Consider the following 10,980-nt stretch of genomic DNA (forward strand, 5'->3'; position numbering starts at 1 on the left):
GCCTTTGTGTTTACCTTCAGGTGTATTTAACTGTGCTGAAACATGGAGATAGTGCCACATTGGAGACAATGTTAAAGGTAAAACAGTCAGAATTGCTTTTATTTATTGCCAAGAGGGCAAAATCTTTTTGTTACAGACATGCAGACAGCCAGCAGAAAAAAAGTTAAACTAAAATTGAATGTCAGTATCATACTAAAAATAAAATATATTTATACACAGTAAATAAAGTAATACGTAATCAAACAGAACAATGTTGCAAACATCTGAGATTTTGGCTTTATTTTGTTAAAGTTGTAGTGATCATGTGTAGTCATGTGTAAAAAATAAAATAAAAATTCAGAAGCAAAGTTTCAATATTATTTTACATAATATCGTGATCATGTCTGTCTCTTCAGCTGCACAAACAGGCCGACATGCAGGAGGAGAAGAACCGGATTGAGAGAGTTTTAGGAGCCATCTCTGCCCCAGACCTGATCCAGAAAGTGCTGACCTTTGCCCTCTCGGTATGCCCTAAATAGACTTTTGATTGCATTGGTCGTACAGGGAATTAACAGAAGATTTAAAACAATATAAGATTAAGGTACAGTTGATCACAGCATGGCTACAATATTCATGGGTTTCAGCTTCTTGTTATGAGAATAACTTTTATTGCCATTGTCGATGATCAAAATTTACAAACTAGGAACTTGTTCAGCATTAAGGTGCAACATTATTCAAGGACTTTCCCAAGATCAAGATTTTGTTTTAAATTGTTAATTGCGATATCAATGGTCCTGATTTTTCATCGTTCTAAAACTCATGAATTGGCTCATGACTTTATTCTGACCGTTTTTCCAAAATGGTCTGATAATAGTTTTTAATAGATGCTAAAGATGGGCAATTCGGCTTTTTTACTGATCAATGACAATTCATTGATGGCAATGGCAATGCATTGCCATTTATCACAAACAATAAAAAACACATACTGACAGTTTGGCTGTAGAACTCTTGATTAAAAGTTCCAAGCTGGTCATGATTAGATATAATTAATTGAATTGTAACTGAGATTCAGTCACACTGCCCTAACACTACTGTTTTTGCCTTCAGGAGGAGGTGCGCCCCCAGGACACGGTGTCGGTGATTGGGGGAGTGGCCGGGAGCAGTAAACAGGGACGGAAAGCTGCCTGGAAGTTTGTGAAGGACAACTGGGAAGAACTGTACAACCGCTACCAAGGAGGCTTCCTCATATCGCGACTCATCAAGGTATGAATAATAAAAGTAAATGTGGACAGGGATTCATACTGATTTTGATGTTATTTATTTGAATAAACTGTGTATTTGCCTTTGTTTTGGTAATTTTAATGTTCTTAATTGAATTATCCTCTTCCAGCTTACAGTTGATGGGTTTGCAATCGATAAAATGGCTACTGAAGTGAAGGTAAATATAAGTTGTTTTTTCTGTTGTCACTTCCACCCTTTTAACCCCTCCCTGCTATTTTAACACCAGGTTAGAACAATATTTTTTGATGGAAATATATTTGCTTTTATATATTATCCATCAAGTGGCATTTGATTCAACCCTGGTAAACAAAAAACAATACCAACACCTCTTCATTCCAATTAGAATTCAAAGATATTATGTGACTTATGTGACTAAATAAAATGTTATCAAAAATTGTGATATATCAAAATGATAAATGCTTTGTCATATCACCAAGCACTTGTTGATTGTACTGCATGAACTGGAAATATGTTTTTAATTTTAAATCTCTAATAAACTGATTTCTATTTCTTCAGAGTTTCTTCGAGTCGCATCCCGCTCCCTCGGCCGAGCGTACTGTTGAGCAGTGCTGTGAAAACATCCTCCTGAATGCTGCGTGGCTCAAACGTGACGCGGACGACATCCACCAGTATCTACTGCAGAGAAAGTCTGCTCCTTCGGTCTGATCCAAATCCTCCTTCTTCCTTCCTTTTTCTTCCTCGTTTCCTACAGCCTGGACCTAACGCTTCTGCTGCTGCCCCATTTTAGGAGCAAGAACCCAGGGCCACAGCGTTGCTTTAAGACTGAAACAAGCCAAGAATCCAAGCGCCGCAAACACAGAGACTACACTTTTTACAGAAGTGGCATGACAGTGAACTGGGATTGTAGTTTGGAGTGCTCCCTTCTGCCCTCTGACAGCAAAAACAACTTCTTAATATAACTACTTTCTGCCTCATATGCATCATTTAATTAATTTACAGTATTATATTCTTAAATGGGAAACCCCTGGGACATGAGGACTCCAAATACTAATTATAAATCAATTGTAACAAACAAAGTGATCCTCAGCTAATTAACCAATAGCCTTATTACAATCTGAACTATATATATAAAACTAACAGGCCTAATACTAGAAAAGTTTTTTTTTTAATCGAAATGACGGTGCCATTATAAAATCAAAATGGCACAAGAAGAATGTACATGATTTTGATGAAAAAAATTACCTTTATAAATTGTAAATATTTTCTACCAGATGGTCTTCAGACTACATTTTACCTTGATCTGGTTATTGAGTTCATTAAAAAGCATAAGGAAAATTAAATAATATAAGTATCAGTTTCAATAGAAGTAACCGTTTAACAAGTTGAATAAGTGAAATTGTCCACAACTAACAATCCTTAACAGCCCTACTATACAGCTTAGTCGATTAGTTTACTTTCAAGACTCATAAATATATATATACAATCACTTTTATCAATTGGAATAATATCGAAGTTCAACAAGTCATTTATTTATCTGTTTCTCAATATTCTACCAAACTGAAGTTGTGAGACGTGGACTCTATCGCAGCTACTTGAATAAACTACTCTATTTTATAACCACTAATTTATTGATTTTTGCCTTACAACTATTCATTCACTCCACTTGCTCATTAGATCCTAAAACTGGATATTACAATACAATTTCTTCATTAAACACTTTTATATCAAGTATTTTAACATCTGCTGTGATTGTGCAGAATGGGCCTTATACCAAGAACATATTTGTGACTTCTATATTGCTAATAATCAAAGGTTAGCACTTGGATGGCGGCGCTAGCATGGTACTACAACGAACTGTAAAATGCAAACTTTTCTTTTTGCGGACAGTGTTCCTTCAAGACTAAAACCATCTCCTTTCCCAATCACCTGGAATTGTATAGTTCGAATCAGAAATATCAGCTTCCCTAAATGAAAAATGTTTTTACAAGAAAAATGCAGTGATTTATTTACACAAATCCTATTTACTTGTAAGAAAAACACTACACATCTTTTGGGGCCTTAACATCGGCTACAAACAAGATGAACTTCAAGCCTTAAATTGGTCGACTGGTTGTGATCATTATATAAAAAAAATGGTGAATAAATAATAAGTTGTATCTGATGTGATGAAATATGCAGACTTGTTGAAAATATAGTTTATAAGATTTTAAATGTGAGGTTTGAAACTTAAGCCTGACAATGAGACTTCCCAGATCATTTGTCAATTTGTTTGTTTCTTTTTCTTTTGTTTAAACAGTTGGTGTTCATTAAAGTGAAAATGAATTATAAAATGTATTTGTCTTGTTTTATAACGACTACTTATTTAAATTTAAATTTCTTCATACTGTTGGACCCAACTAGTATTAGGGCTAAAATACATAGTGCACCTTTAATTATGATAAGTTAGACTATGTAGGTTTTCTGGTGGATGCCTCATTACTTGCTTTTCTTAAGAAAATGGATTTGCTTGGAATGTATAAACTCTTCTTTTTTTCATTTATTCAATAACAGTTGTTTTTTAGTGGAGTCACCTACCTGTCTACGTGGAGATTGTGATGTTTTATGCCATTTTGAAACATTCCAAACAAAACACCTCCATAGGGAAACAAAACTTTCAAGCCCTCTAGCTAAATACTTATGTAATGTGCCTTTAAATTATTTTTGGAATCTAGTTTGACTTTTTTCAAATATTAACTTTAATTATTAATACACAAGTTAATGTTTAATCAGTAGTTGGTCTATAAACATATTTGTGAGAAAGGGTATTGACAATTCAGAGCAGTAAAACAGTCAAAACAGAAGAATTTGTATACATTTGTTTAAAATATTCTCTACCAGCTAGTCATTAAAAATAAAAAAATAAAATAATCAGATTGTATAATTAAATGAAAAGCAACACATACATTTATCATGGTATGAAGAAAAAGAAAATCATTTTGCATTTACATTTTACAGGCAGGTGAAACAAAAGCAGAGTGTGATTCTCAGTCCGGGTCAGTGGGCGGCGCCAGTTAGGCCCCGTTTCCTGTGAGCTGCATATAAACACGACAGAAGAAACGGCAGCAGCAGGTTGTTCAAGAAAATCTGCAAATGACAGCTCCATAAGTCTCCCAAAACCACCGATTTACAACCTTTTATTATGTATGTATTGCCTGCATTCAATAATATATGTTTAACTACAATAATATTACACTTTTACGCAAATACTGGTTAATTTGGCTGTGTCGGAACAAGCTAATATCTCAGACTTAGCTTCGCTTAGCTAATTGCTAGTTAACCTAAATACTTTGCTAACTTCATTTTGGATAAATGTGTGTGATTTGTTTCAAGTAGTATTAACGTGTTGGTTGATAGGAGGATATAACCTTTTAACAAAATAATTTGAAGAATCTTTTTGATAAATTACCCTATTTTGTTGTAAAGCATGGAGAAGTTTTAATTTGGGTTTTGGTTTGTAGGTTTCGTTATTAACCCTGTTCCATTTCTTGACATAACTTTACAAAATTAACATTCTTAAATCTCTTGTCTTGTATAATTTTGTGCTATTTTGAGTGTGCATGCTTCAGGTTTGTGTAAAAGGATTAGTATGGCGTATGTCTCGGTCAAAGTTCAGTGAGTTTTATTTTTAACCCAAGGATAATTTTTTGTCATGTTATTTACTGCCTGCTGCTGTCTGCTATTTGGCTGTTCTGAAATGGAAACACGTCTACAATACAGTAGACAACAAACATTTCAACCTTGCAAACTATCATATGATTCTATTGTGGGATTAACAATATATATATATAGGTATGGATAGTAGGAAACATCATGTATTGGACATTGGAATATCTTATTGTATTTAACTGCTAATGTTAATCCTGTCTTGCTAATGGTAATGATGAACTGAGTCTTATAATTTAATGTGTTCACCTGCCCAAGGACTGCAGATAGAAAGTAGCAGTAGCTAAATCTGATGCAAATCATCTTTTCTTTTGTAACATTAATGAATTTGTACATGGTCCCTGGATAGATCAAATTGAATTCTCCGATTTCCCATAATTTAACTTGTCAATCACAAATCAGCATAGTCAGTGTTTTACAAAACTCTAAATGATAATGTGAAAATTATATATGTTATTCAACTGTGACTGTAGGTTATTTTAGGCCTTGTTCACACACACCATATTCAAATTGGGATCTAAAACTTGGCTCAAGCCAGGACCAAACAAGAGTGAGCCCCACTTATGCAGTTATGTAGTTCTTTCATATATTGAGTCATTTCTTCAGTTTCTGATATTTTTGTTCCAGGGAACAAAGATGAATGATCTTTTGAGAATAGAGGCTCCTGTTTCAACATTTGAGTGAACTAACCCGTCTGCTCTGTGTACTAAGTATTTGTGTTGTAGTGGTTTCCTGTTCTAAAAGTAAATAAAGTTTGTGGGTAGGATGGGTGTTGACATTTGGTGTATGCAAGCTACAGCTACAGCTGCCAATTATTTTACTAGTCATAGTAGCAGTTATTCATATTGTAAGTTTTAAAATGTATATATAACCAAATTAAGGGAAAAAAAATTTTTTTTCCATCAAGCAACAATTATTTTACCAGTGGATATTGGTAGATATGTATATTGCATATTTAAAATCCCTTTCCTACTTGAGAAGCTATGGTCTTATATTCATGGGTTTCAGCTTCCTGTTAGATGGTGCCATTTTGAGGACAGTTGACTATCCAGAAGATATACTTTGTTTTGAAATAATTGTCTACAGTTGTAACTTTTCATCATTCTGAAACCCAGAATTGTCAATAAAGCTGTTCTAAAACAGTAATGATAAAATAACAAATCCCATCTCTTCAATATAATTGGAGTCTGTCACCTGTTAAAAAAACCCCCGACATGTTTTCATGTGTGCTTGCTTCAGTAATGTTACATGTTTGTTTAGTCTGTTTCCAGAGCACATATCACTTGCAACTTCTTCCCTTTTTTGCATACACAAATTTTATGGTAACTAAGGCCTGGATGTGGATTTATCATCGAAGATTACATTCAGTTAAAGGTGCACTCTGGTGCCATTCCTGGCTGAGGGTTTGCAAATTCTTGTCTATATGGAGATGTTCTAGCTCAAGTGCCTAGTTACAGGAAATATAAAACTTTTTCAATATTGTTCTGGAAAGAATCACTCTTCTTTCTCTTCTCACAGGTGCGCTATGGTCCAACTCTACACAATTCCCATGCATTCACCATGATGCCGGCTCAGTGCCCTGTGGCCATCCTCTTCCTCCTCCTCCTCTCTCTGCCCCTCTCTCTCTCCTTCCTCAGCTCATCTGATGACCAGGAAACGGTGCCTGAAGAATGGGTCCTGCTCCACGTAGTCCAAGGCCAAATCGGGGCCGGAAACTACAGCTACCTTCGTCTCAACCATGATGGGAAAATTATTCTCCACATGCGCAGTCTTCGCGGGGATGCTGACCTCTACGTTTCGGATAAAACTCTTCGCCCAAGTTTTGACACGTACAAGCTGCAATCGGCAACATGTGGGCAAGATATTGTCGTGGTACCTGGGGATTTTGCCAGACCGGTTGGAATTGGCATTTACGGACATCCCTCGTACCAAGAAAGTGAGTTTGAAATGAGGGTGTTTTTGGATGATACAGTGCCTCAAGATCCATTCGAAGATAGCACCTTGGAAAACGAACAAAATCTGAAAAAAACACACGCAACTTCATCAGACGATTTTCAAGAAGAGGAGTCGATATTCTGGACAATACTCATAGGACTTCTTAAGTTAATTGTGGAAATTCTAGTTTGAAGTTGGGAAATAGAGATGCAATTGTAATTATTTTTCTAAATCTGTCATAAAAAATTAACTACATCTTTGTAAGTCCAATTTTGTTTTTTGGGGGTGGAACAAACGTAGGATGCAGGAAAAAACTACCTCTGAGTGAAATTGGATTAACATAAATCAGTATTGCATCACATTTTAGACCAACTGTTCTACTGGTCTCTAGTGGAACTCAAATGACTATTATAATAAAGAGAGTCATTTACCATCATTAAGACATGCTTTACAACTCTTATACAATATTAACCAATTACATTTTGGGTGGATGATATGGTTAAAAAGAAAACTAACAAATAACAGTCTAGGCCATTTTGGTTAGAATTCTAGTACTTTATATATTGTCGTTTAGAGGTAACTAAAGCTCACTGGTTCTTATGAGAGTTCATACGTGACAGGTTGAAACAGTATATTCTTATGTTAACATTTAGCGCAGAAAAGTGGTTAAGAGCAGGATGGGGCTGGTGAGTTACGCTGTTCACCCTTGATGCCGTAGTTAAAATTTTTGCTTTGATTTAGCACAGATATTTAAATTGTGTAGTCGTCAACTTAACTGCACCATTTACTATAAATTATGTCCTGTTCTTGCCAATCCCATGTACCCCGCCCATAGTTACTTTGAAAGAGTTCAGTATTAAAAAACTAGATTGGAAGCTCATCGTCCTTCGGTGTGAGCATAAAATAAAATTCAATCAGGAAACAGCTCATGATGGTTACCTGAGCCTGTTGTAGCCACAGTATTACAGAAAATTGCAAAACCTTAACTGGAACTTGTCTTTGTCTGTTTAAATTGGACATTTGAGTCTCAAGTCAAATACCGTTCTTTACCTGTAGAACTTCAAGGATGGATTTAGTGGTTCAGTTTGAGGTTGGTTTTCTCAGATCAGAAATGTTCAACAGTGCCTTGAACTTCAGCCACATAATTTAAAGTTTGATAATAAAACATTTTTTCAATAACTGTATTTTTGTATTTTCTTTATTTCTCAACAGCTTTATCTTAGAAAATGTATAGACTGATTAATATTAAGTTATATTTTTGTGTGTATTTCTTGAGGTTCCCTGGGGTGTTAAAATCCATTATGACCAGTGGGCGTGGGGACCCATCTCCAGATCTCGAGCTAGTCTTGGTCAGAACTAGCTTAGATGGAAGATTTTAACCTATTGTGCATGTTTTGGGTTGATGGGGGAAACTGGAGTGCTCGGAGGAAATCCACCCAAACACGGGGAGAGATTTTCCTGTTGATTACATTATAAATTCACAAATGTTGATCCTAATCATTTCTATTAGTGGCGACACCTTAGCACTCACAATATTACAACAGAAATCTGGATTTTAACAAAATTCTTAGTTTCCTGCCCCCATCTGTATTAAATATGATTGGCCTATAAAATGGTGTGATGTCATCTGTAACCCAGAAATAGCTCCATGCCCTCCATCTGTGATCCAATTTTAGTCCATGAACCCAACCTACTGTCAACACAGATGAGGCTAATGCAGAAGATAGTAGTCTCTTAATCACAAACAGCATTTTTTTTTTTTCGTTAAATCACATTTCTAACCCAGTTCACGTGAGCGCGGGGGCCAGTCTGATGCTGTTGATCCTAAGCACAGTTTGTGGTTGGACTATGATCCTCTTCCTCTGAAACCTTTTGCGTCTGATGAAAACCATGTGGACTTTGGGTCTGGACTCGGTCTTCTCGATGACCGTGGCCTCGACGCAGACCAGCTCCTTCGTCAGCAGGGGACGCCCCACCAGAGAGAAGTCCTGAGCCCCCACCATCAGCACCTTCTCCAGCCTAATGCGATCTCCACACTCTGCCTCTATGTGATTCTCCACCAAAATGAGGTCCTCGTCTGTCACCTGTCACCAAGAAGATGTGCGCTGTTAAACATAGTTAATTTATATCAGTGTTTCTCAAACTGTGGTATCACTGGTGCTACTTGGACAGCTTTCATTATGTAGATAGGCCTAATTCAGGGTTCATTTGATCCACTTTTTGTCCTCCTTTTGATAATTTCTTGTTAGAACAATAATGCAAATGAAGTAGTCCTCGTTTAAACCTGGTTTAGCCCTAGTTTAGACCTGGAATAGTCCTGTTATATACTTGATTTAGATCTGGTGAGACTCAGAAAGCCAAATCTTTTCTTTGGTGGTACTTGTTGTGAAATGTTTGAGAGCCACTGATCTAAACTGTAAGAATGGGAGTAGGGATGCACACAATATATCAGAAATTAAATGATGGAAACTTATCTTTATATAGGCTTAGTGGATTGTTTTTTCATTGCAATCTCATCACTGATTAGGCCTACAGCAAGAAACCATTCACATACCCAGTCAATCATTTGGACTTCTTAACAAAGTCACAGAAACTAAGGCGGGTAAAGTAATGGTGCTTAGTCTGGGTTGGCGGTTCGACTCTAGCTCTGATCAGTTCATACTGTAGTTGTGTCCTTGAGCAAGACACTGCACAACGAAAAATGTATAAATCAGAACAAAAATCAGACCTTCCACTGTCGGCCAGCGAAGTGCACCACGGCGAACAGTCTTCCAAAGTCTTGTCCGGAGATGATGTCGTTCACGGCGGTCACCACTGCGGCGTGCTGTACCCGCTCCTCCTCCAGTGACACAGGGCTCGGAGCTGAGGCCCATGGTGGCTCAGAGAGAGAGGTCCTCGGTACAAGAGGCCGAGCGGGAGCTGGTGTGCTGCTGACGGAGCTCTGGAGGCGAACAGAGGAGGAGAGGAGAGAAGAGTGAAGGGAGAAAGATGCACTACATGCCCTCCAGAGCCTTGGGCACACTCTGCTCAGCGCCATCTTTGACGAGACACCACCACAGCGCATGCGTAAAGACTGCTTCTTCTGATATTTGTACAATCTGCTTTAAAGTTTTATTCACACGCCACCTGCTGGAAACAACGCGAAAGGCCATTCAACTTCACTCAAAAAGAGCAAATCTTATTTCAAGGTCAAATAATTAGGCCACGCAGCTATTTACTTTAGCTACAAAAATCTATTGCTTCCTTTCAAGAGGCAGCTGAAATAAATATTGTTAAAGGTGCACTATGTAACTTTTCTGGCGGAGGGACCATCTTCAATGAGATGTTGCGTTAAAATTATCACTTGCGTTTATTAAATTACACGTATTTTATTGTTCAGAAATATAGAAGCGGAATCTTACTTAGCCTGGTGGCACCACCTGCTTGTCTCCATGGAGATAGGTAAGTTTAATGTCATACTTCGTAACTTTTCAAGTAAGCAATAACATCTCGGCGTAGACACTAAAATGGTAAATAATACTCTTCTTGAAAAATGTTACATAATGCACCTTTGAAATCCAAAATTTTGGTTTTGTCACTGATAGAAATGATCAGATTCAACATTTGTCAGTTTTTCAATTTTGGATGTTTCTTGCAATGAAATCAATAAAGAAACTGACTCTGAGAGAGTGACATCATCACAAATAGAATCCAATAGTCTGTAATAAATATGTAATTTAGTAGCCTATAGGGAGGTATATTTATGATAGAGAGGGACATTGCCTAAACTTAATTTAATTTTAGCCTATTGACAGTTGCACAATGAACAAATGACAAGGGGTTGGATATTTTACATGTGAATAATTTTGAACTATGAAAAAGGTCATTGTAAGTGCTCAAAAGAGCTTAGACTTGTGGACACATCAGCAGCAACTAGTTGTCTTTCAGATAGGTGAAGCTCATAACATTTTTTTAATTTATTTTATTTTTATTTTTTTTACATTATGGTGAAATATTATAGAACTAAAGAAACTCTTCTGCTCCAATTAAAAACTAAGACTGACAGATATATTTCTTAGTGTTTTCTGATGAAGTGTAAAAACAATTTAGTTAACCCATATATCGCCTATTCTTTGTGAAACA

The 10,980-nt window shown here is 36.5% G+C and overlaps 3 protein-coding genes across 3 annotated transcripts in view; 2 read left to right on the forward strand and 1 right to left on the reverse strand.

The window, feature by feature from the left end:
* The window catches only part of npepps (aminopeptidase puromycin sensitive), a 31,129-nt gene extending 27,578 nt beyond the window's left edge, over positions 1–3,551 (forward strand). Inside the window, exons 18-23 of the mRNA XM_033970076.2 lie at positions 21–77; positions 396–503; positions 1,087–1,242; positions 1,370–1,417; positions 1,777–1,920; positions 2,009–3,551. Coding sequence (XP_033825967.1) covers positions 21–77; positions 396–503; positions 1,087–1,242; positions 1,370–1,417; positions 1,777–1,920; positions 2,009–2,041 — 546 coding nt within the window. The 3' untranslated portion in view covers positions 2,042–3,551. The remainder of the gene's footprint in view (positions 1–20; positions 78–395; positions 504–1,086; positions 1,243–1,369; positions 1,418–1,776; positions 1,921–2,008) is intronic.
* A 726-nt stretch (positions 3,552–4,277) lies between these two features.
* c1h6orf120 (chromosome 1 C6orf120 homolog) lies at positions 4,278–8,037 on the forward strand. The gene is made up of 2 exons (XM_055223151.1): positions 4,278–4,401; positions 6,442–8,037. The coding sequence occupies exon 2, from the start codon at positions 6,484–6,486 to the stop codon at positions 7,048–7,050; it is 567 nt and encodes a 188-aa protein (XP_055079126.1). The 5' UTR covers positions 4,278–4,401; positions 6,442–6,483; the 3' UTR covers positions 7,051–8,037.
* Positions 8,038–8,064: 27 nt separating this feature from the next.
* mrpl21 (mitochondrial ribosomal protein L21) lies at positions 8,065–9,918 on the reverse strand. Its single transcript, XM_033970117.2, has 2 exons — positions 9,587–9,918; positions 8,065–8,942 (listed from the first exon to the last, which is right to left on the reverse strand). Exons 1-2 carry the CDS (start codon positions 9,893–9,895, stop codon positions 8,646–8,648), a joined length of 606 nt encoding a protein of 201 aa, XP_033826008.2. The 5' UTR covers positions 9,896–9,918; the 3' UTR covers positions 8,065–8,645.
* Positions 9,919–10,980: the final 1,062 nt, after the last annotated feature.

This window comes from Periophthalmus magnuspinnatus, chromosome 1 (assembly GCF_009829125.3).
Source record: "Periophthalmus magnuspinnatus isolate fPerMag1 chromosome 1, fPerMag1.2.pri, whole genome shotgun sequence".
Classification (NCBI taxonomy): Eukaryota; Metazoa; Chordata; class Actinopteri; order Gobiiformes; family Gobiidae; genus Periophthalmus; species Periophthalmus magnuspinnatus.

Bases quoted from the DNA above. Each gene is read 5' to 3' on its own strand.
- c1h6orf120 (XM_055223151.1), top strand. From the start codon at position 6,484: ATGATGCCGGCTCAGTGCCCTGTGGCCATCCTCTTCCTCCTCCTCCTC.
- mrpl21 (XM_033970117.2), bottom strand. From the start codon at position 9,895: ATGGCGCTGAGCAGAGTGTGCCCAAGGCTCTGGAGGGCATGTAGTGCA. The intron at 8,943-9,586 runs GTCTGATTTTTG...TCTTGGTGACAG, and splicing joins TCGCTGGCCGACAGTGGAAG to GTGACAGACGAGGACCTCAT.